Raw genomic sequence first — 26,593 nt, forward strand, 5'->3', positions numbered from 1 at the left:
CACAGAGATGACTTGAATTCAGGTGGTATCAAAATTGGATCCTGATGTAGCTCAGGTATCATGGCTATTGAACACATGAGAAAAATGCGTCAAGACATCACCGTCTACATCACAGAAGAAGATCGTCCGCTGGTCTAAGAATATGTGCCGCCAAATGAACTCCTTGACTCCAGACGCAGCTCCATGAAATGAAGAAAGATAAAACAAATGTTGTCAAAATAGACACAAGAAAAAGAGAAAAAAAATGCCTTGACAAAGTTCAAGACTTGAGAGTTCAAGGATGATCGCCGATGTTGTGGATGCTGATGTCCATGCGATCATCGACCTTGTGGGGGGCCTCGTTCGGAGACGACTTCGCGATCGGTTCGGGAGATTCGGCGGGAATAATCTTGCCGTTGGTGTCCATGACTACACCATGCGCAGCAATTTGAAAGTCAGCCATGCTCGCTGTGCCATGAGCAACGGCCTCCTTAGCCTTGTCCACAGCCTTGATCTTGCGACCTTCACCACGTAACTGCTCGAGGTGCTCGAAGTAGCCCTGGCGCACAGGTGTCACGTAGCGACCACAGAACACGCCGACCTCGAAATTGACAGGCTCAGTTTGGCCATTCTCCCGGGCAATCTCAGCGCACGACTCTTTCAAGTCATCGAGAGTCTGGAAGATGACACTTTCGGCACCGATGTGGCGGGCGATGCTGGCAGAATCGCGGTTGTGAGCCACCAGCTCCTGCGGGGAAGCAAGATCGATACCGTAAATGTGAGCATGTGTGATTTCGGGGGCACAACTGGCTAGATAGACCTTCTTGGCGCCAGCCTCTCGAGCCATATTGATGATTTCACGACTTGTGGTTCCACGAACGATGCTGTCATCAACCAGCAGAACATTGCGGTCCTTGAACTCCTGTTTCATGGCATTTAATTTCCGGCGGACTCCCTTTTGCCGGGTCTTCTGCTCTGGCATGATAAATGTGCGGAAGACGTAGCGATTCTTCACGAATCCCTGGCAATATGGCTTGTCCAGATACTGAGCGACGTGAGTAGCGGAGGTCGTTGACGTTTCGGGCACAGGGATGACAACGTCAATCTCCTTGACAGCTTCGGGGCCCAAGACATCGAGAATGCGGGCACCAAGCTTGTCGCCCATGCGCTGCCGGCTGCGGTACACGCTGATACCGTCGATGACGGAGTCAGGGCGGGCAAAGTAGACATACTCGAAGATGTCAGGGGCATAATCGCGCTTGGGTGCGACCTGGCGGAAGACAGGCTCACCTCCCTTCTCGATGATGACGGCTTCACCAGGCTGGATATCCCGGTGATTGGAAAATCCGAGTTGGTCCAGGGCAACGGACTCTGAAGCCATCATGTAATCGGTGCCTTCGCCGTCAAGAGAGGGACGAGAGCCCAGCACCAGAGGGCGAATGCCGTAGCTGTCACGGAAGCCAAGGATGCCAAACCCTAGGTGGAACAAATAATGTAAGCACTGGCTTCAACTAAAGAGGGAACAGTCTATGCCTTTCAGACTACTCACCAGCAAGCATGGCAGTGCATGCCCAGCCACCTTCACAGCGCTCGTACATGCGGGTCAGAGAGGAGAAGACATCCTCTTTGTTGACACGAGCCTTCTTGGTCTCGCTCAGCTCGTCCGCAAAGATGTTGAGCATCAACTCACTGTCACTATCGGTGTTGATGTGACGGTGAGCCTCCAGGTCAAGGTAGCGCTTAAGTTCTGGCGCATTGATGAGGTTGCCGTTGTGCGCCAAGCAAATACCGTAGGGGCTGTTGACATAGAACGGCTGGGCCTCAGCGTTGGCACTGCTTCCAGCGGTAGGATAACGAAGATGGCCAATTCCCATAGATCCAGGGAGATTGGCTACTTTGGCACCATCATGGAAGACCTTAGCTGCCATGCCGTTGGCCTTCAATTGGTAGATCCTACCGCCAGACGCACAAGTTGCAATTCCAGCTGCATCTTGCCCACGATCTGTTGTTACACAGCAACGGTATTAGTTTGTGTGCCTTCGCATACGGGGCCATCTTCCACTAATGCGTCAATGTACTACTTACGTTGCAGTAGATAAAGAGCCTCATGGAGGTCCACAGCAGCCGCGCCAGAGGGGTTGGCCAGGATCTGAGCAATAATTCCACACATTGTGAGGCGAGGCTAGCTTCCTTTGATTGAGTAAAACGAGCAGAAGTTAGTGAAACAGTCGAAATTGTGAGGTAACCAAAACGAAAGTTGAAAGTGAGTCTCAAGTCAGGATTGGAGGTTCTCCGCAACAAAAAGTTAGGAAGTCTAACATCTATAAAAAAATTCCATAGTTCATCATAGAGACGAGGGCTGTAGTGAAGGAGCGCCGATGTCACTTACCAGGACCGTGTTGAATGAGTGTTAACGGGGAGTGAAGCTCATCGATGACCCCCAGAAACGGAGAGAAGAGACGGGGATGAAAATCTCCATGGTGGCATTTCAATCCAGTGTGGTTCCTTCCCCACTGAATTTTTTTTCTTCGTTCTTGCCGACCCGGCACCCGGGATGAGTCAGCTGACCCAGACAAACCGCTTCGGCTCCCCAGCGGAGAGCCAGTTATAAGCCCGTAATGACGGAATGGACCCTCCCGCATTAGCAGTAAAGAGGTTCTTTGGGAGACGTGTGATGGCGGGGTTAAAGGCGGTCACAGAGGCGGTGGAGACTCACAGGCCACCTGCTTTTTCCAACTCTCAACAGGCCTATGCCCTATCTCAGTCACTCAATAGGTATTGACATTTTTTTGACCTGCAGTAGTTACATTGTAATGTTCACTGAGTACAGGAAGCTGGTGGAGTGAAGTCAGTGGCGAATGCAATATCTGCTCGCAAAAGAACTGACAGTCCATTAATGCAGTCAAGCACTACTTTTTACCACCTGAAAAGACAGGCCGATATCGCTTACCCACCTACTATCTTGTTCACCGGCCACTTATTGACATCACACTCTGATTGTCCAGTGCCGTCACCCGCCAGACTCGCTCAAAGAGAACTCTGGATATATCGCGAAAAATTCTACTCTATGCCCGTCAGTGTATAATAAACCTGAATGATTGGGCCCGACTCTCTACCAAGGTAGTAAGTGTTGAGCGGCCACGATACTTACTCAGAGTCAGACACTCAGCTTCACCTTAGCGAGACCTAATCTGGCCCTTCCTAACAACTCCCACTCTCTTTGAGTATGCTATATTGATGTTGAGTCCTTGATAGGCATCTTTAGACAGTATGTTACTTGCATGATGCATAGTGACAGTACCTTCCTGAGCTTTATGTCCTGCCATGCTAATGGAATCCCGAGGCTGAGATCTTCGCTTCTTTGAATGCTGTTTGATGCAAACATAAAATTTCAGGGCGCACAAATAGTGAATAAGAGAGTCATCCTCGTGTTATCATCCTGCGCTTCCTGAGAGATTGAGTTTTCAAGGTAGGGTCAGAGCTAGGCATGTGTCAACTTGTGGCAGTCACATAAAAGGACATCCGATTTGATGCTTAGATAGTCTCTAGTACAGACCGATGGCCTGTCTACAGTCATCTGGATGAATCCTTGCCAAAGCCAACAATGCTCAATCTTTGATTCAAGAGTATCTTCATGCCTGAAAGACTGATGGTATGTGCTATACAACCAGGCCCGCCGGATTATGCATTGAAGGTAGGCATGCACGTAGGAGGTTTATTGAAAATAGAGCCTCGACAGTAGAAACTGTACCGCCCCGACTGAGCTAGTATCAGCTTTAATGCCCATCCATGGATACCCAGAGTCTTAAATCTTGACAGGTACATCAAAGGGGACATCATGAAACAAGCTCAGCAATCATGTTGTGATGGTATGCGCCCGACCTGATAATCTATCTGCCCTGGTCGGTTGGAAACATGCATGCCAACCACAGTGTGCCTTCATGATCTCGCTTTCCTGATCTCAAAAATATTGCTGTTCTCAATTTTAGCGTCATATTGGCTGCCTCGAAGTAGATCATTTAGACCATCAAGATTGAAATTTCCATCTTCACAGATCTGTCTCTCCATATACATCTGGGGTTGATATTAGATGGTTTCTCGCATAGAGCTCTGGTCCGAGTTTTCGCCCTCTGATGACCTTCCTCGGGGAACAAAGAAAGTTGCAAGGTCATAAAAAGTCAACCAAATGTCGCTCGTTTTGTTGCTTCCTTAAATCCCTTCCAGAAACTAGATATCAAGTCTCTTCTACAACCCTTTTCTGAAACGCCTCTAGCGCTCTAACCCGTCTTTTTCCGAATACCCATATTACTCAACCTCAGTCCTTTGCTTCTCTTTAAAACATATTCAGAGTCTGATGAAAGAAACGTTGGTCTCTCACGATAATCAGATAGAAATCTCACGAGAGTCCCACCAGACTTGCACCAAACTGTCCCAAAAACCCTATCGGAGAATCTCCCCGGAAATCTCCACGAGGACCTCTGATTTTGATAGATCAGGCGAGCTTCAGAGAGTTCTGCAATGCTGTTGCTGGAATGGAAGTCGAATGCCGACTTCGACTTGATCGACAATGGCCAGAAACCTCAATGCCAAAGGCTGCCAATGTCAACTGACACCGAACATCAAGAAATGAGCTCCCAAATTCTCATTGACCGCTCTCAATATAAAGAGGCGAGCTGTCATATATCTACTGACTGCGCTCAGCATCAAGACGCAAGCGTTGAAGTAGCCATTGCTCCGGCATCGCGAATCATAGGGCTCTCAGACCCCGAATGGCCAGACGATGAAATTGGACACGGAGGTCGAAAGTCGGCCATTTTTGCTCCAGGTTCTTGGCCTATTTCATTTAGACGTGTGAGTAAATCACATATTCATAGACACAGTCGTCAGCCGTCGGGAAGAAATCGACAGCTAGAGCTGGCCGGCGATGTGCCCCGAGACGCCCAGATTGTCGTCTCTCTCATTCACTCACCTCACTTCAAAATGAATTTGTCGCATGCGAATCCCCTCAAGGATGGGAATATGCGCAAGGCAATTGACAAACGCCCCCGGTTCATTTCAAAGGATTCTTGGCGAAAATCGCAAGGTGAAGTCATTCCGTCATTTGAATCCGTGAGACATCTTTTCAACACCGGAAAAGATGATACCAATTGGACTCCCTCGTCCCGGGCGCCCAATGAGGGCACCGAGGGAACATTGACTGGGTCTTCGAATGATAATCCGGTGGTTGTTTTCGAGGAAGATGAACCGTGTATCACTGTCGATGAACCCCGACGGGCCGTAGGCAGCTTCGTTACTAGCACAACGGGTTCTTCGACGATGACAATTCCCATAAATGAGGATGGAGAAGCGAGCAACGAAAACCAAGACGCACGGAGAGTCTCGATTTCTACAAGACTCCTGCGAGGACCTGTTGGGTCTCCACGCCGCGGTCATGCGATCGAGCTTGCCGATGTGGAACACAATGGACAGACGATCAAGAAAAGTTCAACTGTGAAGCTCGAGAACGGAATGTGGCTACGTGTCGAGAAAATTAAACGCCGACAAGGTCAGGTTTTCCTTTGGGGCCGACAATTAGTCGGCTGCAAAGATAGCCAATGGCCCAATTTCATCCCGAAGAACAGGCATGAACTGGTCTGGTTGCCCTGCATGGACCACGAAACGGACCTGGAGAGTATCGAGACACATCTGCCTGTTTCACTATGGGAAGTGAGGGGGCTTTGCCAGGTGATTTTTACGAATGAGCGTCGACCCCCAAACTCACGATACTTGTCCACTGCCGGTCTCTTTTGTCGGCTGAAGGTTACAGCAAGAAAGCGACCTACTATCTCCAATCACGGCAGCCGCGGTCTGGCAGTTTGCAACTACCAATTCGACACGAGTGTCGAGTACTTGGCCAAAGATGAGTGTGACGAGGGATATGGTCTCGAGACTTGGGTACTGCGTGATTTGTATCGTGGCTGTGAGACAATCCCATTTGGGGAGGGTCCGAAGCGCTATACTCACCATGACGCGCAGAACGAAGGCGATCAGCCCGTCCTTGATCTTACGGTCGAGCCCACAGGATACGTCTTCGGAGATGCTTATTGCGGTGCTGGCGGAGCCTCCTGTGGTGCCCAGCAAGCAGGCGTGCACATTAAGTGGGCCATTGACATGAATGAGAGCGCGGTCGAAACGTACCGGATGAACTTTCAGGATGCCATTGTCCACCAGAGCTCGTTCGAATGGTTCCTTCTGAACCCCGAGGATGAACTGCGGTGTGATCTTGCTCATTGTTCGCCGCCGTGTCAACCTTTTTCGCCCGCTCACACGGTCAACTGCGAGCGCGACGAGCCCAATTCTGCCTGTATCTTTAGTGCTCGGAACATCATCGAAAAGTCCCACCCGCGCGTCATTACCATGGAAGAGACAGCCGGTTTGATGGAGCGACACAAGGAAACATTATGTCGGATCATCATGGATATGGTCGAGATGGGTTACTCGACTCGCTGGGCGATCATTGATGTCCTGCATTACGGCGTACCGCAGACACGGAAAAGACTGATTCTCCTCGCAGCAGGGTAAGTTTCGTGCAATAACATGTTGCCTCCTCCTTGATCTATTATGACACCTTCGAGGTACGAAATCGTGCCACTAACCCGAGATGTTGTAGCCCGGGTGAGACTCTTCCCCCCTTCCCCGCCATTACTCATGATCTTCCGGGCAGCGGTTGCAAGGCAGTCTTGACCATCCAAGATGCCATCAGCAATATCCCCGATGATACCCCCAATCACGACGTCCAAGGGTTGCTGAGAAAGTGGGCTCTGGAACATTATGAACCCTATGATGCTCGGATCCCTGCCAAGACCCTGACTTGCAGTGGAGGCGAAGCCAACTACCATCCCTCCGGGAAGCGCAAGTTTACCGAGCGGGAGGTTGCGTGTTTGCAAACCTTCCCACTCGATTTCAAATTCTCTCAAATTGGTGTGCGCAAGCAGATTGGCAATGCCGTTCCACCGGCTTTAGCTCGGGTTCTGTACCAGGAGATCATTGCCTCACTTCGGGCAACGGACATGCGGGAGCAGGAGCTTCGAAGAGACGAAGCTGCCGAATGAGTACATCGGATGAGGATGATAGGAAACGAAAGTTCTTTTTCGGTACAGTACGTCCCAGTTTCCCTTGTCACACACATTGTGGTTTGTTCCTAGAGGTACCGCAGAGGAGCATAACTTGGACTTGGAAGAAAGTTGACACTCTACCCAGCAGCATCGGAATGGAATTTGCTTTTGAGTTCATTTCGCTCCTGGCAGCCAACGCACGTGATATACCGCGAATTTGCGTCATGTATCAGTTGAGGATTTCGAAGGCCACGAACAGATGGTAGCATGGCAATCAGATTGACAGGATGAATCATCTGGGGTTCAAAGATGTTTGAATCTGTGTCCGTGTGGTCGAGGGGCTGACAACACCCGTGTTTCTTTTCATACGGTATCTTGCGACTGTCGTTGTGTATGGGTGACTTTCATAACGTACCACATGAGATAGGGTTGCGAGTCTCCAAATGGGCCACTTTTCGTATTAGTTTGCTTGTGATAGGTCACAGTTTCCCATTCTTACCGTGCATGTCACATCTCACTAGAGTTTTGATGTTGTCGCCTGGCAGTAGGTGTGCGCGCTGGCAGTAATTGCATAGAATCGTGAAGTACCTAGCTTCCACCGCAGCTATGATTAGTTAGATCTCGTCAAAGCGGTCTACGAGTACGATCACCACATTCGTTCGATGGACAATCTTCGGCCCGTACGTTGTAGTTGAACCCTTGCTATCTTCACTGTTTTACGCAGGTTGTCTTGGAAGACACATCGACATTCAACTGGGCCAGTCGTACCGCCTGCTATTGCTGAGCTTCACAGTCCACAACCGGTCAATTCAAAGTGTCAAGGCTCCATTTTTTTTTTCTCTCCGTTTGTTTTTTGTATCAGCTGTACATCCATCATAAGCAACATCGCTGTTCATTAACAGGAGCAAGCAGCTCGTCAATGTTATTATATGACTAAATAGTAAAGAGTATAGTGAGTAGCTACCTGGAAGACTGGCACTCGTACAACATGAAGTCCGCACGAACTTCCATGTAATCATTGCTTCAATGCTCACTAGGACCCGTGCTTAGTACTTCCGGCTAACCGACAGTAACCGAGGCGGGCGGTCCCTCGGCACAAGACGATCAGCGCGTTTGGGGCCTCGCGCTGCTTTCCCAGCTTTTTTTCCCGTTCAACGGATTCTCCACATTCCCCGAGTGATCACGTCCCTCTGCGTCCGTGAATCCCTCACCCGCTCTCCGTCTTTCTCCTCTTACCTACCCTTGCCCCTCTTAAATTTGTTCATTTGAGCCTCCTCATCTTCTCAGCTCAATTGATCTTCTACTAGACTCTTCTTACTCAATTGTCCCTGATCCTTGTACATCGTTCACCTTCACACAGCTCGACCATGTCCCTTCCTGCTGTGAGACGGCTGACCCACACGTCTCCCCGCACTTTGGCCCGCATCCCCGTCTCTCGAGTTTCTCCCACATTTGCTTCCTCTTCCTCCTCACGTCTGGCTGCTTTCGCTGCTCCTCGCATTAACCAGGCTCCTCGCTTTTCCACCATGGCTGCTCGTCAATCCGCCGCTCCTGCGGCGCCTTCCTCCGACAAGCCCTATGACCCCGAGATTCAGGACATGGCCAACTATATCCACCAGTACAAGGTGGACTCTGATCTGGCAGTAAGTGACACGTTAAATTCTGCATTTGGCCCACTGGGTCTGAGAGCCGGAGCTAGGGAGCCCCAATCGTACTTGGAAAGCTTTGAGGACTGTGGCTTACACGCGCCATTGGAATGTAGTTTGATACTGCTCGCCTGGTCTTCCTGGACACCCTGGGCTGCGGTCTGGAAGCCCTGAAGTTCAAGGAGTGCGCCAAATTGCTGGGCCCCGTCGTGGAGGGCACTGTGGTCCCTAATGGCCCCAAGGTGCCCGGTACCCCGTATCAGTTGGACCCAGTCAACGCTGCGTTCAACATCGGTGCCATGATCCGCTGGCTGGACTACAACGACTGCTGGCTTGCTGCCGAGTGGGGCCACCCGTCTGATAACCTGGGAGGTATCCTGGCCGTCGCCGACTGGATCTCCCGCACCAACCGCGCAGGTGGTAACCTGGGTAATGGCAAGATCTTGACCATTCGTGACGTGCTCGAGGCCATGATCAAGGCCCACGAGATCCAGGGTGTTCTCGCCCTGGAGAACTCCTACAACAAGGTCGGCCTCGACCACGTTGTCCTGGTCAAGGTTGCGACCACCGCTGTCGTCTCGAAGATGATGGGTCTTACCGAGAAGCAGACCGCCGACGCGATCACCCAGGCTTGGGTTGATGGCCAATCTCTTCGCACCTACCGTCACTCTCCCAACACCATGTCCCGTAAGTCCTGGGCCGCCGGTGACGCCTGTCAGCGTGCCGTCAACCTGGTTCTGAAGGTTCAGAAGGGTGAGGGTGGTCTGCACACCGTTCTCTCAGCCCCCACTTGGGGCTTCTACGATGTCCTGTTCAAGGGCAAGAAGTTCCAGTTCCAGCGCCCGTACGGCAGCTACGTCATGGAGAACGTCCTCTTCAAGGTCTCCTACCCTGGTGAGTAGCTCGACCCGCTCGGCCGTACTGACCTGCTGGAGACCCAAGAAGCTAACTACCGTTTGAATGTAGCTGAGTTCCACTCTCAGACCGCCATTGAGGCCGCAGAAATCATCAACAAGAAGCTGGCCGAGATGGGCAAGTCTGCCAAGGACATCAAGGAGATCACTAATCGCACCCACGAGGCCTGCATCCGTATCATTGACAAGCAGTTCAAGGAGATGGATAACTTTGCCGATCGTGACCATTGTGTGCAGGTGAGTGATTGACAGAATCGTGACTGAATCTCCACTACTGTTCCATGCTAATGTGTTATCGTAGTACATGGTCGCCACTATGTTGGCGTTCAACCGTCTGACCGCCAACGATTACGCGGATGGTTCCGAAGCCGCTACCTCCCCTCTGGTTGAGGACCTGCGCAAGCGCATCCGCTGTGTCGAGGACGAGCAGTTCACTGCCGATTACCACGATCCCTCCAAGCGCACCATTCCCAACGCGCTGACTGTGACTTTGAACGACGGCACTGTCCTCGAGGAGGTTGTTGTTGAGGCTCCTCTGGGTCACCGTCTGCGTCGTGAGGAGGCCAAGCCCGAGATTCTGGCCAAGTACAAGCGTCATCTCGAGGCTCACTTTGACCAGGCCCGTATCGATGAATTGCTCAAGGTGGGCTGGGACCGCCAGCAGCTTGAGAACTTTGAGGTTGACAAGTACGTTGACCTCTACGTCAAGGACAAGATGGTTGCTGCTGCCTAGACAATGGGATTTGATTATGAGATTTTTCCATGGTGTATGATGACCCCCATCTTCTCCTTTCTTACCGTTTTCATCACTGTTCACAAAATATGTTTCTACTGCTGTCATATAGATTCGCGTTTCATTCCAAATACCTTTGTGTTCAAGCGATCTTGGTCGTGGTGTTCTTATGTGGTGACTTGGATAGGGTAGAATCCCCATGTAGAGCCATTGTTGCTGCTGCTTCTTCAAAGACGGGGTGTCTACTTCCTACGGCTATGAACGGACAATGTCCCGACGCTGAGCAAAGGCCTGGTCACATAATCGCCATCACGCCCTAGGCAGCCTCGCAGTCGTGCAGACTTGGACGGATCATCGATCATCGATCTTTCCTACTTCAATCTGGGTAAGGGGAACCTTACTACATCACGGGTACGCATGTTAAAGAACAGATTTTCTGTTCAGGGCAGTCTTTACACTTTATTTTCTTCATTAATCACACACCCTTCCTAATCACTCTCTCGTTCTCTGTCTTCATCTCACTCTCTCTTCATCGCACTCTCTCTTCATCGCACTCTCTCTTCATCGCACTCTCTCTTCATCGCACTCTCTCTTCATCGCACTCTCTCTTCATCGCACTCTCTCTTCATCGCACTCTCTCTTCATCGCACTCTCTCTTCATCGCACTCTCTCTTCATCGCACTCTCTCTTCATCGCACTCTCTCTTCATCGCACTCTCTCTTCATCGCACTCTCTCTTCATCGCACTCTCTCTTCATCTCACTTCTCCATCTTACTTCTTCATCTCGCTCCAAGACACCCCGGGACAGGCCAAAATCGAACCACCTGTGTCGGTCTGCAAATAGCTCTCCAAGAGCTATTCCAAGCGGGGGATGCTGTCCGAGACCATCCCTCAAGGAATGGTACCTTGCATTTCACATCTTCCCCTCCCTTCGCATGAAAGCTTCCACTTATTCACTTGTAGAGTCACACCCATATCGCCTACCATAGCTCAGTTGAGGATAAGGAAAACCCTGGTGACGCCTATGTGGAAAAAATGGGTAAGGAGGCGCCGTTGCTGCGATACGATGCTGAGCAGAGAGTAGCTACTTATGAAGGCGGCTTCGGCTTTCTTGCGGAAATGCGTGGTGTTCGTGCAGAGATGGCAAAAATGAACCATGGGCTTAAAAATCTCGAATCTCATCGCCAGAGCCATCTGGATATCCGTCAAAGCAAAGGGCCATTTCTATATGGGTGCGAGATGCGCTTAAGAAAGACACAGAACACCCCAAGGAGGAACTCCGCAGACTGAATAAGGATGTCATCCACGGCGGTGATGTGCGATCCGACGCCATGGTAGTCACTGAGCGCTACAGAAAAAACAGCACCGAATGGCAGTCTTTCCGTACGCTATATGGCCTCACCCCGGACAACGTGAATGATCTCGGGATTGTCCCCAAATTTCCTTGATGCTCTTTTCATCGCTGATGTGTTCTAGACCAACCAAAATGCTATCGATCTTTGCAGGCCTTAGATAGAGCAGCTTCTATCCTGCTCAAGAACGCTCGAACAAACCTCCCTACTGAGGTGATGGGGAAGCAACGCGAGGATCCTGTCGCTCTGCTGCTGGAGGAGAGATATGAAGAGGCCTGAGAAGATGAGCAGCACTTTCCTTTGCGAGAACGAGTCATCTGTGGCTGAAGAGAAGTTCTAGTCCGGCCGAAAACCTAGATATTGCTCCCCAATCAATCGCTTTTCAAGAAAAAATCTTCTCATACTTACCTGTAGACTGAGTCACAAACTGTCTACCACAAGTTCGAGAGGAGAAGAAAGGAAAGACGGCGGTCGTGTTGACATGCGGTCTTGTCAACGCGCAGTCGCATTGCCATGTTGCTGAATCGGGAAGGAAGGCCAGGATCATATGGCCACATACGGGCATGGGCTCGTTCCAAGACATGACGACATCCCTGGTTGTCGACAATCGACATACCTCTGTCGTCGGCGTCGCATCTCCACTGATCCGAGTCAAGCCCTGGCAATTATAAGATACAGGACCGACCGCAGCAATGCCCAAATTCCGTCCCCAAATTCAAGAGGGGGAAGCCAAATCCTCGAGACCAATGCAGGTCAACCACAAACGTGAAGCGAGTCAGGGTGTGTCTGATTCTTTTTCTTTTGTTGGTTCAACCAGGAGCAATCAGACGCAGTGGTCCAACAGGGGAAATGGATGTGCACTGTGCAGTGTGCCTGTGTACAGTGTGTACTGTGTAGTGTACACAACATTGGAAAGTAGCAATGATCGTCTTGGTTTGTCTTGTGTCATTGTGATTGTTAGATTTGGAGATTCCCGTTCGGCAGGTCGTTTCGATGCGCCCCCTCGTGGCGTCCAGTCGAGCTTTGGGAAGGGGCCGCAGTATGTAGTTATGTACTAAGCTACGCTATGTAACTAAAGCGATTGGCGACCGAATCACACGAGACTGTAGATCCATCTTTCAAAAGCCTGGTAGTTTCTATTTCTATCGAGTAAGATGTCCATCACGTATCATCTAAGGTTTACATCGCTGATCCGACCACTCATTCCAGATCGTCGAGCTCGTCCATAGTAGCGGCCCTTATGACTCCTGAGTTCCTTCTCTTCAGCTGAGGCCGACCCTATCCAGACATCAAGCTGAGATACACCGCCCAGACCACCCCGAACAAGCTACCGACCAGCAGCCGTTGCTCCACAGGAACCACCGTGAAGTTGAGAATCGATACAAAGGGCCAGAGCTTGAAGCCCGCGCTCATGATCGGCCAGAACTCCTGAGCGTGATCCAGTGTTAGTGGAAAGGATCCCAATGTAGGTAAGGTGTTCACGAAGTGTCCTCATCGACGGAAAGACGTACCTCGCGGATTTGACCCAGGACATCGCCATAGTGCTGGCCTCGCAGCAGACCCATGGTGAAGAGGAACAAGACTGTGTTCCAGGTGCCGCCGATCGTTTGATCGATGACCACCTTGGTGATGGTATTGCCCACGTTCAAGGTAGACCTTGAGGGCTTCTCGAACTTCTCGGGCTTGGTCGTGTCCGGCTTCTCATTGTGAGTTGGCTCTGGCTTCGAGCTTGTTCCGGGGAAGGAAGCCTCGAGATTGGTCTGCCAGACGTAGTTCAAGGGTGTGGTGATGATCGCACACGCAGTGAACTGGATCAGCGCTTGCAGGTCAAATTCAAATGGGATCTATGGTAGGTATGGTCAGAGCCGTCCTGATTAACCTTGACATGCGCCGACCGCGAAAGAACACGTTTCCCCCCCGAGACGATCAATCCATGGCCACCGAGGCTTTGCATTGTACCTGACTGCACCTGTTGATGGACCTGTGGTGGATTCACGGGTTTACTACTCACATCTGCCCTGTAGGCCTTGATACCCTGCGCCAACACATTGGAGCCAGCGTTGATGACCACCGCCTGTAGCGTGGCCTGAACAATGGGTGAGACCGACATCATAGGCCTTTTTGTTGATCGCAACGAAAGGAACGAAATGACAACAAAAATGAAGCCAAGTGTTTTCCCTTCTCACAAGTAGTAATCTGCAACCAGCGCGGTAAGTACTTGAGGGTGCTTCCACACTCGATGGCTTTCCTCTCAAGCACTATCAAAGCAAAACGAGGGACTCTGGATAATGGGTCGGGTATTCAGGTGTTGACACGGGCGGGCGGCCTAATCCCAAACACTTTAAAAAAAAGATGCTGCAGGACTTCGTCAAGTGTGACCCACCACAGGGCACAGAGTATTCTCAAATGCAGTCTCCAAGTAGAAGCGAGGAAGCAAAGTGAATACCACAGAGGCACAGACTACATGCCACATGGGAATCTTACGCCGGTTCCATGGCCGTGCGCACACCTACCTCGAGACCATCTAAGCTCCGGCTTCGAAATAGCCTGAATTCGAGGGAGTTCAATAGGCTATATCTATTATCTACACCTCAGATGCTGGTCGGTCGTGTTCCACGAGGAACGTGAGCTAGCGGGCACGGCACTCTGTGTGACTTCCCTCCTTCGGCGCATATGGAAGATATTCTCAATCCAAACCGTATCGACACAGGATGAATCATGGCAATCACGGCCAAGCTCAGGCTTTACAGAAGGGGAAGTCGTGCCTCTTCGATCAGTTTTGACTCTCGCCCCTCTCCGGGATCAATGCATCAGTCCTGCAAATCAAGTGTGGCGCAGTCAAAAGTGCGGAGGGCGATCACCATCGAGTGTCGGGTGGGCCTCTTTGATCAAGCATATGATTAATCGCGGCGGTATTGGACCGAGTAGAGAAAGCTGTTGACAAGAGGATCCTTCGCTTGGTGGTACCCCAGCGGCGCGCTTGTCTAGTCCGACTCGCCTGAGAACGATTGCAGAAGAACAAAGACCTTGACTCGGTCATCGTGGACATTTCACAATCTTTCGAATTCCTGCTACGTCTGTCGTCTTTCGTGGAGAAAGTAATAGAGTTCGAAAATTCAAGGTTCGCTCTCCAAACGCGACGGTCGACGAAGCAAGTCAGCTGCTGCCTGATGAACGGCGGTGGCAGTGACTGTGGCAAGAGTCAGAGACTCCCGACAGGCAGAATAGGCCCATAAAATCGATTGTCACCGGTAGACTCTGCTAGTGATCCCTCTCGACCATATCGCACACCAGGTGGAGAATCAAACGAAGGGATTCAAGAAGATCAAACCATCAGCTCGGGAGGTGTTTTGACCTTTGAACAGTGAATTCCTGGGGTTTGGTGCCAGCAAGTCTCACTCGAGAACGGTGGAGCTTCGCAAGGAGGGGAACATCCGGGCTTTATCTTATCGCAGATCATCGGATCATTACGTCTTTCTTCTTCAACCGCTTTTCCGACCCTCATCAGAGTCCCAGAACGAGGAGCCGTTGAAGTTCCTTTGCTTCTTTGATAGTCTTCACCAGAAGACCACCATGGCAGGCTCTGCAAAGTACACACCTCCTCCGACCCCGCCATCTCCGACGGCTTCATACTACGACGTGAGTGACGACGACGAAGATGAGTACAATACTATTGCTCCTGCTCGGCCTCGCCGCGGCGTGAAGTTGCTCTACTCCAAGAGCAAGGTATGCCCTCTTTTTGAACCTCTCCCCCTCCCGCGCACCTCTTCCACATTCAGACTGACCAATGAACCTTGTGATCATCATTTAGGTCTACGTCCACCCTTCGTCTTCAGCAAAGGACAATATCCCGGGATTCATCGCCCTCCTCCAACAAAAGTCAGAGTCCAGCCCCGTTCAGACAAGCGGTCTCCACTCGGACGCTTCTTCCTTCCTCTTAGCCTGGGTTCCCGAGGCCTCATTAGGGGAGGCTTACAGCACCTACGTGAAAGTTGATCTGGCAGACCACGATTCTCCGCCCCGACAAAGGTGTCTCGTACCGCCACTGCCCACAACCACAACTTTCAGCGATCCAATCGGACTCTACTCCTTCGCCATCCCACTTTCTCAAGTATACTCGTTGTTGGTGCGCCCGCCGAGTCTAGGATGGTGGTTCGGAAGTGTTGTGATCAATACTCGGTCCGGGGATAGCTTCCCTGCCCTGTTCTTCCATGACAGCGAGTGCGAGTCAACAATTTTGCAGAAGAAGAAGCGTGTAAAGGAGAGCTTTGACCCCTTCGACAATGAGGGGACTCTTTATTGGGGCGGAGATGAAGTTCTGCGGTGGCTGCGAAGATATGTGGATGTTCAGCGCTCATCTGTCGATCGAAATGTGTATCTGGTGAACCCGTCCGAGGAAGATCAACTCTCATTTGGTCGCGGTATGAGTAGCTCAGACGCAACAATCACAAAGACGCAACCTGAAGCCAGTGCCGCCAACCAGCCGCGAGATGCCGGCATGGACCCGTTGATGAAGACCCTCAAAGAGACCCGGTGGAAAGTGTTGGAACAGTTGAGCAAAATTACCACATTCACCAGACGTACGGCGAATGAACTTGCAGACAATCCGCGCATTCCACCGCAGGTTCGACGGTTGATGAAGAACCCCGAGGTCCAGACCCTGCAAGATGAGTTTGACAGCGCAAGGCTCTACTTGGCGCGCTGGGCGATGAGCATCGCCGAGCAAGGGGAAAAGGATCGGAACCGGCGCATCTGGATCGCGCAAGATGTGCTCGAGTCGGAGAACAGTGCCCTCGGCGACTTTGAAATTCTCGAGCTAGAAACTGGCAGTTTGAGCATTCAGGAGCGACGAAAGGTCGTCACTCTGGCCGAATGGGAGGATTTTTTCGATCCAGTAACCGGGAGACTCCGTATCACGGTCGAAGAAGTCAAGGAACGCATCTTCCATGGCGGGCTAGACGCAAATGATGGGGTACGAAAAGAGGCCTGGTTGTTCCTGCTGGGCGTCTATCCGTGGGATAGTAATCGCGAGGAGCGACAGGCCATGATGGCATCGAAACGGGATGAGTATATTCGTTTGAAGGCTGGGTGGTGGGAGCGCATGGTTGATGGTAGCTCGACCACTGAGGAGTATGAGAACTGGAAGGAACAGCGCAATCGCATCGGTTAGTCCACAAAGTTTCCCGCTCATCGAACCTAACGTGCCATTGACTGGTCGCCTAATTCGCCGCACAGAAAAGGATGTGCATCGTACTGACCGCACGATTCCCCTCTTCGCTGGCGAGGATATCCCGCATCCTGATCCCGACTCTCCGTTCGCCGAAACGGGAACAAACGTTCACCTCGAGCAAATGAAGGACATGCTCTTGACATACAATGAACACAACCCCGATCTCGGTTATGTGCAAGGCATGAGCGATCTTCTTGCTCCTCTCTATGCCGTCATGCAGGACGATGCGGTGGCCTTTTGGGCCTTTGTTGGTTTCATGGACCGCATGGTATGTTGGGGGGTGTGATTTCATGGGCCGCCACTTCGACACGGGCTAACTTATGTATCGTGTTTCTCTCTTTTTAGGAGCGAAACTTCCTCCGAGATCAATCCGGCATGCGATCACAGCTACTTGCACTAGATCATCTAGTTCAGTTGATGGACCCGCAGCTTTACCTTCACCTTCAGTCGGCCGATAGTACCAATTTCTTCTTCTTCTTCCGAATGCTGCTGGTCTGGTACAAGCGCGAGTTTGACTGGCCCGATGTCTTACGTCTCTGGGAGGCACTCTGGACCGACTATTACTCCAGTAGCTTCCACCTCTTCATTGCTCTAGCCATCTTGGAAAAACACCGAGACGTGATCATGGATCATCTGAAGCACTTTGACGAGGTCTTAAAGTACAGTAAGTTTCTTTGCTGTCTTCGCACTTGCAGACTGCCATCGAAAGATGTCAAGTTGACCATTATTTTTAGTCAACGAGCTTTCAAATACCATGGACTTGGTACCTCTTCTCACTCGAGCGGAATCGCTCTTTCGACGTTTTGAGCGCTCGGTGCAAGCTATAGACAAAAAGGACAATTTCCCAGTTCCATCTGTGCAGCAGCGTCGAGCAGCTGGCAGTGATCAAGATACCGCCGATAAAGGCAAATCGCCTGCGCGCCCTGCTGCGGGATCAAGCAGTGGTGTGCAGGCTCCCTTGACCCTCCAAAGAGCAATCGACAAGGATAGACCAAAGGTCATCTCACCTGAATTACGAGCACTCTTGAGGAAGGATATTCCCTGGAACAGGCAATCTTCACCGTAGATCTTCCTCGATCATGCGACGGCAAGGCGATTCTGCGTTTGTCGTACACATTGTCTCGCTCCTACCCTTACGAAGTTGACGAATCAGATATGGCGTTGAACTTGACTTGCTTTGATTTGGTTTATTTTCATCCCGTCCGCTCCGCTGCTGTGCACGCGTTTCTTGTTTCTCATGGTCAGTCGAGTGCTTCATGAGTTTACCATCTGGACTCGGCTGTGCTATCTCTTGTGTTTAATATCATTGTCACTGCATGCAGCACCCGTCGATTTCAGACCCTCTACCTTAGTACCTACTATCTACTGGGTATTTCAGTTTTGCGCCCACTCGTGTCCCGGTGTACTTGCTAGTCAAAAGCGCCGTTGATGAGTAAAAAAATGTATCTTCTGAACTGTCCGCTTCAACGCAAAAAGTCATTGGAGGTCTTCTCGATCCGAACCCCCCATCATCAACCCCGTGCCCGGATAGGCTTATCCCATTCCATCATCTCCATGCCTTTGCCATCCATAAACCCAGAGAAGGATGAGCCCTAGCTCTGTTTCCGACCCGCGCGCCATTTAGGCGCTCACACCAGGGAAGCAGTCCGCAAGACCCTTCTTGTGCTTGTTGGAGGCATGTTCCAGTAGGCTAATAGGTATCTCGTCAGTCCCCAGAATTCCAATCCTTGGGGAAGAGCAAGAGACCACACTTCCGAAGTAGGAACGCATCGAAGGGATCAGTCAGATACATACGCAGGAGCCTTGGTCGTCTGCAAAAATGTCTGCAAGCAGACCTTGCACTGAATGTTCATGGCCTTTTCGTTCTATAACTCGGCCGGAAGGGGTCAAAGATGAGATGGATCATGTCAGCCAGGTCATTCATTTCAAGTCTTTCGGGGCCTGGGATTTCGGGACTAGAGCTCTACCCTGTCTTGCGGATCTCTCGCGAGCCAAGATGGAGAAGAGGAAGAGAAAGAGCAGGAGGGAGACAGAGGAGGGGAGTCTTGAAACGCTTCAGTCTACGTACGGTCTTGATCTGCGACTTGGCAACTTTGCCCTTGTCGGCGGCGTTGCGCTCGCGCTTCATGTTAGCCTTGGCGCCCTGTTGATGATGATTAGTAGGTTATTCTGAAATGAGAACTAAACACAGATCATCACATCGGATCGCCAGCCTGCCATGCTCCAGATTTCCTAGACAGTGAGCGACAGCGAGAACAACCATGAAAAGGATGAGCGATACTGCTCTCTTCCAGGGGCTTTGCTCGTCCCTTTGACATGTCGAGATCTTTCTCGATGTCTCTCTCCTTCTCTTACTCTTTTTACTCTCCTGGCTGGTGCTTTCCCAAGTTCCCAGGAAATCAAAGATCGTTCCAACGACAATCAGAGAAAAAAACCAACAAAAAAAAACGCAAAGCAGGAACTTACGTTGCCCATGATTGTGAATGTCTGCTGGCGGAATAGAAGGTGACTGGAGAATGAGATCGTGCCTGTTCCTGAGGGAGGAAAATTTTCTCCACTTGAACGATCACGTCCGCGCAATTTCCATACAGTCCAGACTCCAGATGACAGGACGGCCAATGGGCCCTTCAGTAGTGGCCACTGGCCACTGGCCCGGTTTCCTGATCGGCCGTCTCTTTTCGTGCGCGCCTCAGGCTTCCATTCTTGCCATTTTCAGTATTACCATTTGAGGAAAGAAGTTGGCCATCGCCGGAGTTAAAGCTTATCTCCAGTGGCTTGGTCGAGGTCACGGGGTCTGATGTGGCTGCCCATTCTTCACGCTATGACCGGACGTGCACGAGGGAGGCAACGGTATACTTAATAAGTCAATACTACAGAAAAGGGAGGGACAGGAATTACTCGACTCTGGCACACCAGTCTGGGCAGTCGAGACACACAGTCTCATTTGGGACCAAAGCGCTCGTTATGGTGTCGTAGACTCAATCACGAAAAGCTTGAAGTTGAAGCAGGAATGAATGTCAACCTACCTAGTATGGACTAATCCGATCATTCCGATGACTACTGAATCCCAAATCCTAAGTAGAGCAATATCATATCAAATCAGGATGACGCGGACCAGGGACTGTGCTAATCGGAATTCAATCGACATGTTCGGTGGACAATGCTAGAAGGAGCATGAGAAAAGAGCCTCTTCTGAGTTCAAACCGGGTATCTCAGTCTGAGTCTGTTTCTAAAGCCCAAACACAAGTCCTGTTGACTCGACTGGAGACTGTGATAAAGCAAGTGGGCCGACGCCATCGGAATTGACCTCCGTTAGGGGTCTCAAGTCCCTGATCACTGAAGTCTAGAGTTGAAAAGGGGTGGAACCTCTATCTTGTGCTTTGATGTCTACGTAGGTATTCAAACATACGTAGCTCCCTACTCACCGACCTAGTGAGACCATATCTTTCTCAAAAGAGAACACACCCAAAGACTGTCCGTACGCCGTAGGTACTAGGCAGGGACCAAGAACCCCATGGTAGCCATCAATATTTCATTCAATTGCCCGTGTAACCTAGTGAACTTTCACTTCTTGTTTGAGTCCTGATACAAATCTCTGATAATGACAGAGACACCTAAACAAAGGTGAAATGTAACACAAGAAACATTGTAAGAGGTAAAAGTCTCCATCCGACTTAGGGGAATCGGCAACGGCCATATAATCTTGGCAGTTCATGTTGCTGACGGTGAGAACTTCTCGATCACTTTGAAATACCAGCCAGGCTTCCCCCTTCAAGAAAGCTTCATCGCCGTGCTTGAATGTTGTTTGCGAGAGTCTTGCAATGCGGTCGACAGACGATACCCTTGTAAAAGACCTCCTTCTGAACAACTGCCCTGGTGTACTGATGTCTGTCAACATTCTTTTGTATGGTTTACACAATGGGTGGTGAAGTTTGAGACCAGCCCGAACTTGCATACTTCGAGAGTCAAAGTTGTTGGTTGCCTCGAGGTTCTTATTGGATGTCTTCCAAGAACGCTGCCTTTACGATTGGGTTGATCGACTCTGCTATCCTCTCTGGTAGCTGGCTTGAGAGATAATTGGTGGATGGATTCGCTCAAGATCAGTTATGTATGCTGTACAAAGATGCAGAATGACACGGCAAACCCCCAAGCCCGGCGCTCCAAAGGGAGTTAGGGACCCTCCAACAGAACAAAAACAGGAACATGCAATACGTAAGCAACAGCGCCCAACTCACCAAGGCCATGAGAGGTCCATGGATGCAAAAGATATGAATACATGCCGAGTGCGCTTTGCACACAATTCCAACGAAGAATATCCAAAAAAAAAAAATTCAGTACAATCGCTTTGTTCCGCCACGCTGATGCAAATATGATGATATCAAAATGGGTAAGGCAGCACAGCCGATAAAGATGAAAACGGAGATAGAACGCAGGGGTATGCAAAAAGACAATCGCAAGAAACAAGTCGCAAGAGGGGGAAAAAATGCAAAATAATTGGATAGACAAGAAGTCGACCCGGTCGCGAGATTCACATCCTCAATGATCAAACAATAGCTTAACATACGCATGGGGGTTCTTTTGCGCATAGAAGTCTTGTCCACTTCATCTCACGTTTCCGAGACCTCGCAGGGAAACCTGTTTGCTGGCTCCGACGGATCTGATATCGCTGACACTGGATACTTTTTGCACAGATCGCCGGGGCTGATTATTGAAAGGGCGATCGCGTCCCTCAGGCGAAAGGACTTCGTTTGCCTTGTCAGCTCCGAGTACAGAGTTGAGTGTGAAAGATGGGGCATGGGCGGAGCTAGACCGCCGCGTCTGCTGCAAGACATCCTCGACCCATGCCTCCCCCTCAGGACTCATAGAAATATGTCTTGAGCGGGGTTTGGGACCCGCGAGACCAAGAGGAGCCGGCTGGCTATCATGGCCAAATCCGTTGGATGCGAGATCGGGAGAGGACAGATCGTTGTTGCTGTTGTAAGAAAAATCTGGAGACATAGACACCCTGCGTTGACGGGATAAAAGGGCTTGGGGTGGAGAGATGAAAGAAGTGATAGCTCCGACTGTCACGGATCGAGACGCATGTATCTCAGAGACATTTGAACCACGTCTCTTACGGACGTTCAACGAGGATGCTGGTCGAGCGCTGATCACCGACGGGGGGCGAGATGGAGTGACTCGGCCTGTTGTCAGGTAAGGGGATGTAGATCGAGGTGTCATCACAGCAGCAGGAGATGCATAATTCGGTGAGGTTTTGGCCGTCAAGCCTTGGACTTCCACGCGAGGTGTTTCCGAGACTTTGCGGCGGCCATGGTGAGTGAGATATTCACGCAAGTATTCCCCAAGATCGGCCCAACCACCCCCGACGCGGACCATGACCCGCTGATTTTCATCACCTACTGTGCGCACAAAGAGTTTGGTCGGCGCAGTCTGGCCACCATGATGTAGGTGATAGAGTTTCACACAACTATCCTCAGGCTTGGTGACATGAGACAACCGTCTTCGAGCGGCTGGCATGAGCATCATGGAAGGCGCAGGCGTTGTACTTCGTGCAGTTGCACCACGAGGAGATTCGGACTGGCATCTTGATCTGCGGTCCACAGATAAGGCCGTGTTCCCGTTGTCGTGATTTGCATCGACGAGATGGATTCTGCCGGACAGCCCGCTCAGAATAGAATCAATCTTCTCGTCAAGGTGGTCACGAGGTTTGCGTCGCAATGGGGAGGATGCGCGAGAGCTCTCATAGGCAACCTCAGCCTCGTCTTCCTCGACGAATGGTAAATCTTGCCTTTTGACACCCAAACTTTCAAGGCTGGGATGAGCGGTCAATCGCTGGCGAAGGCGAACAGACTTGGGTTGATCCTGATGAATCAGGGCACGATGAGCAGTGTTCATGCCGAATACTTTAGCGGGGTGCTCGGCGGATTTCTTGGACTTCGCGGCATCCTTCAGGTCCGATGCGGATTTTCCGCGAGCCAGTCTAGGCGGCCGGCTAGGCCCCGGCGCGTAGCTGATGAAGTGGGCTTCGCATAGGCTGCGGTCGAATGGGACGGAACCTCTACTACGAGCTTCATGTTACTCCGATCACTGTTCGCGTCGACGTCGTCTTGTTCATGTCGGTCGAAGTCAAACTCATCGTTGATGAAGCGCTCCAGTTGCAGGCTGACCGCTCGATTCTCCGAGAAGCCGTTCGCGGCAGGCTTTGGATTCTCGAGGCGCAACAGATGACTTGCCCGCAACGAATGACCTTCTTGCGCAAATTCGGGCTTGAGACGAGAATTATTTTCTCGGGATGGTGTCATGAGAACGTCCCCGTGTGAAGAACTCGTTTGAGGCTCAGGGGCCTCTGGGCTTGAAAGCGAAGAGGAATTCTCAGAAAGCAAAGACCCCGAAGAACCATTCGACGATCTCCTACAGCCTTGACGTGGTCTGCGGACGTCTTGACTGATATTCAATTTAACAGGACGGTGCTTCGCCAATTTGATTGGACTTTGTAACGGCTTCCGAGCGGTTGGGGGCTCCGGTTTCGAGTCTTCTTCCCCCACACGCGCAGCCGCAACGGCGGACGTAGAACCTGGGTCTGAGTTCAGAGCAGAACTTGCCAGTGGCGTGGGCTTCCATTGAAGTTCTGAGAAAGGATGAGGTTTATCTTGCGAGAAGACAGAAGTATCGTTGGTAAATGGGCCACAGGGAAGGGCCGGCGTATATTCTGCCGAACCTGGACGTCCTCTAAATCTCCAAGAACTGACGGCCTGATAGGTCTCTGAGGTGTCTGGTGTTCTCTTCGGCTCTTGTCTCGGGGACAATGACAATGAAGATGTTGCGAGAGACTGCGCCGTGCCGGAAACATCGTCATTTTCTCGACTGACGGGCAGATGGCCGTCGGCGAGATGTCCTCCCTCAGATTGTATGAAATCTTTGGGGGACACAACCTTGACTCCAACACCGCTAAGCGCCACCGTACTTTCAATGAACGGGTCACAATCAGTCAGACTTGAGTCTGTCAATCGGGTCAACCCCTGGCTGTGTTCGGGAATCGGCGGTGTCCGGAAATGGGAAAAGGCACAAGGACTGCTTGCCGTGCTCGGGATTTGGGGAGTTTGTGGTATCTGACTATGAAGAGAAGGGTCCTCGGCTGTCAATTGCCTAGCACCGTGTTTCAGTGGAGCTTGTTCAGTGGGGCCTTGGAAGTCCCCATCGAACAGATCATTGGAAATGGTCAAAACATCCTCAGGAGGTACAGTGGGTTTGGATTCTGATACAGACGGGATTGCCAAAGACGCATCGGGTTCTTGAATCGACGGCTGTGGCTCTTCACCTTGAAGTGGAGATTTGCTGCGGTCGTAGGAAAAATCCCGTGAATCACGCTCGTCGCAAATGTAATGCAATTCTGAATCCTCCATCGCTTCTTTGATGGGAGAGAGCAACTCAGGCATAGCTTCCGGCTGGGAAGATTGATTGGCGGTCTCTTGCAAATCTGGAATTTGCATCGCCAATGGAATCTCATCTTTGACTTTCGATTCCACAATGATTTCTTCACTGCGTTGCTTCCGCCTCATAGAGAGCCACTTCGTGCGAAGTCTGTACCGTTCGGCCTCAACCGACCAAGCGGCGAAGTCCGACTCAATGGACTCCAGCTCATCAATCCAACGCTCTGGTAGAGAGTCCGGTCGACCCTCTAGTGAATCCAGAGCTCTGTCCATTCGACGTCCCACGGCTACGACAGCCGATTCGATCTTGCCATGTTCAGCGACTAAATGCGAGTCGGTCTGCCTGGAGTCAATTCTTTGCAGCGTGTCGGCAGCACGAAGCTTTTTCAAGGCCGAGTCGATTTCATGTCGTGTGGTCTTCAGCTCCCGCAAGAGACCTGGGATTTGGCGCAGGACGAGAAGACGGACATCCCAAGTTGTTAATAGACTGTTTAATTTCGACAACAATGGCAGTGCACGCAAGATTGTCGCGGTGACCACGGCAGTGAAATCGCTTAGTTGTACATAGCTGAGTGGTGGAGGCACGGATCCGGAGCTGGTTGATGAGGAAGGGCGGGAGCGGGCTGGAATGTGGGCGTTGAGGACGTGCTCCTTCAATTCTTCGACGTTCAAATTATCCATTCCGTCGCGGATCTCTTCAATCCTCTTTTCGTACTCTTCCACAAGCGTTGCGGGTAGGCTTCCATAGAACTCTATCTCGGAGCTGCTTGAGGCTCTGCCGACCGGAAGGTCAGAGTGGAGTGTTGAGCTGGCGCACTCTGCGTCCGCCGGCGTTTCAGCAGGCGGCACAAATCCAGCTCCCATTTTGGCATCGTCAAGCGCGGGCCACATCCAAGATCGAATTTCCTTATACCATATGTTCAAATTCTGCGCAGCAATGGCTGCGCGAATACCGACTGCACGCTCCCCCGGGGTGACTTGAGAGATGCTCTGAGAGAGTACATTGTGCGAGAAATTACTGTTTGCGGGTACAGCTTCGGTAGTCGTCAGGGCTAGAAGGGTCGATTCCGGGGAAAGATTGCTCAGCAATGGGTCGATTTTTTGGTATAAGGATGTCGGATTGCGATCGGGTGATGTCGAACGGGAATTCTCCCGCGAATGTATCGGCGAGAGCCGTATTGACGGGCGACATGAGGCGGTTCGGCTGGTGGCCATTATGAGAGACCGGCCTCACTCACAGATCTGGATCGGTCTTCCCAGTGATGAGCTTCGGTATATCTCGGAAGGCTAGAGCTGAAGTCTGAATGACGGAGCGTCGGAGGGTTGTGGCGGGCGAGCAAAGAGGGTAATTTCGATCCTGCATACTGGGACAATGGGTACAATGGGAGGAATTGGGCGCGAAAGAGCTCTTTCTGATTGTCGGGAGCTCGTCGAAGGCCGGTCTTTGGCGCAGCAATGCAGCTGACCCGGATGAGAGGGATGAGGATGGCGGTCAGTAACCCAGCTGGTTGGCGGGACCAAGGACTTGCACATGAGTATATGTATCCGAAAGACGATCCAAATGAGGGAAAATGTGAAATCACATACATTGGCGCCCGTGTGAGAAGCCAGGAGCATGCAACCTGATTGGATTTGATATGACGAGATCGTGGGAAGACCGGCTTTCCGATAATAATCCCCTTTGTTTTGGCTTCTGCCCGATATACTGGATTCCCTTTTGCTTGAGGCAAGCACAACAATCAATCATGAAGGCGAATTGGAGCGCGATAGGAGACTTTCTTTTGGACTTTTGGAAGTTGAGTGGAGTCAAAAGGGGTGGACGCCGTGACGGAGAAGTGGAGACCTTCCAACGCGTTTCCGCCGATCCCGCCGGCGCTCGGAATCTCTTTTGGTTTCGTTAGCCCGCTACCAGAGAGTCTATCTTGGTTCTGGGGTACGGAGCAGGTCAATATCAGGTGTGATAGTACCGCTGATGCAACAAAAATAATTGATTAAAAAGGGATTGAATTATACCACATACTCATTAAGGGCTCGGCATCGACGAGCTGAAACAGGTAGTCCTGTCAATAATTGACATTTTTCCAATTTTCTATCGGATTTTCTATGCAAGGGTCGAAGGTATAGCCAGGTAACGATAGAGTGGGAACCGCGAATGGCAATGAATAACAATAATGAACTATTGTTGGAAGTCCCAAGCAGAAGCCCGCTTCGAATG

The 26,593-nt window shown here is 51.1% G+C and overlaps 8 protein-coding genes across 8 annotated transcripts; 4 read left to right on the forward strand and 4 right to left on the reverse strand.

Annotated features, from left to right (window-relative positions):
• Positions 1-274: 274 nt before the first annotated feature.
• On the reverse strand, positions 275-2,149 carry N7539_004883 (amidophosphoribosyltransferase; the record flags this gene model as incomplete). The annotated part of the gene is made up of 3 exons (XM_056934485.1): positions 275-1,455; positions 1,529-1,981; positions 2,065-2,149. The coding sequence occupies 3 exons, from the start codon at positions 2,147-2,149 to the stop codon at positions 275-277; spliced, it is 1,719 nt and encodes a 572-aa protein (XP_056789679.1).
• Positions 2,150-4,959: 2,810 nt separating this feature from the next.
• On the forward strand, positions 4,960-7,070 carry N7539_004884 (DNA cytosine methyltransferase; the record flags this gene model as incomplete). The annotated part of the gene is made up of 2 exons (XM_056934486.1): positions 4,960-6,536; positions 6,629-7,070. The coding sequence occupies 2 exons, from the start codon at positions 4,960-4,962 to the stop codon at positions 7,068-7,070; spliced, it is 2,019 nt and encodes a 672-aa protein (XP_056789680.1).
• A 1,370-nt stretch (positions 7,071-8,440) lies between these two features.
• N7539_004885 (putative 2-methylcitrate dehydratase) lies at positions 8,441-10,366 on the forward strand (the record flags this gene model as incomplete). The annotated part of the gene is made up of 4 exons (XM_056934487.1): positions 8,441-8,716; positions 8,836-9,613; positions 9,686-9,870; positions 9,935-10,366. The coding sequence occupies 4 exons, from the start codon at positions 8,441-8,443 to the stop codon at positions 10,364-10,366; spliced, it is 1,671 nt and encodes a 556-aa protein (XP_056789681.1).
• Positions 10,367-11,401: 1,035 nt separating this feature from the next.
• Positions 11,402-11,997, forward strand: N7539_004886 (uncharacterized protein; the record flags this gene model as incomplete). Its single annotated transcript, XM_056934488.1, has 3 exons — positions 11,402-11,494; positions 11,557-11,778; positions 11,872-11,997. The coding sequence occupies 3 exons, from the start codon at positions 11,402-11,404 to the stop codon at positions 11,995-11,997; spliced, it is 441 nt and encodes a 146-aa protein (XP_056789682.1).
• A 999-nt stretch (positions 11,998-12,996) lies between these two features.
• On the reverse strand, positions 12,997-13,831 carry N7539_004887 (Mpv17/PMP22 family protein; the record flags this gene model as incomplete). The annotated part of the gene is made up of 3 exons (XM_056934489.1): positions 12,997-13,146; positions 13,230-13,562; positions 13,730-13,831. 3 exons carry the CDS (start codon positions 13,829-13,831, stop codon positions 12,997-12,999), a joined length of 585 nt encoding a protein of 194 aa, XP_056789683.1.
• Positions 13,832-15,291: 1,460 nt separating this feature from the next.
• Positions 15,292-18,014, forward strand: N7539_004888 (GTPase-activating protein GYP7; the record flags this gene model as incomplete). The annotated part of the gene is made up of 5 exons (XM_056934490.1): positions 15,292-15,444; positions 15,530-16,883; positions 16,954-17,216; positions 17,294-17,612; positions 17,683-18,014. The coding sequence occupies 5 exons, from the start codon at positions 15,292-15,294 to the stop codon at positions 18,012-18,014; spliced, it is 2,421 nt and encodes an 806-aa protein (XP_056789684.1).
• Positions 18,015-18,568: 554 nt separating this feature from the next.
• On the reverse strand, positions 18,569-19,423 carry N7539_004889 (uncharacterized protein; the record flags this gene model as incomplete). The annotated part of the gene is made up of 4 exons (XM_056934491.1): positions 18,569-18,638; positions 18,743-18,813; positions 19,017-19,091; positions 19,415-19,423. 4 exons carry the CDS (start codon positions 19,421-19,423, stop codon positions 18,569-18,571), a joined length of 225 nt encoding a protein of 74 aa, XP_056789685.1.
• A 2,127-nt stretch (positions 19,424-21,550) lies between these two features.
• On the reverse strand, positions 21,551-25,593 carry N7539_004890 (GAS2 domain protein; the record flags this gene model as incomplete). Its single annotated transcript, XM_056934492.1, has 2 exons — positions 21,551-22,971; positions 23,028-25,593. The coding sequence occupies 2 exons, from the start codon at positions 25,591-25,593 to the stop codon at positions 21,551-21,553; spliced, it is 3,987 nt and encodes a 1,328-aa protein (XP_056789686.1).
• Between the last annotated feature and the right edge of the window lie 1,000 nt (positions 25,594-26,593).

Source organism: Penicillium diatomitis (assembly GCF_028827545.1).
Source record: "Penicillium diatomitis strain IBT 30728 chromosome Unknown utg000005l_segment0_segment0, whole genome shotgun sequence".
In the NCBI taxonomy this organism is placed as follows: domain Eukaryota; kingdom Fungi; phylum Ascomycota; class Eurotiomycetes; order Eurotiales; family Aspergillaceae; genus Penicillium; species Penicillium diatomitis.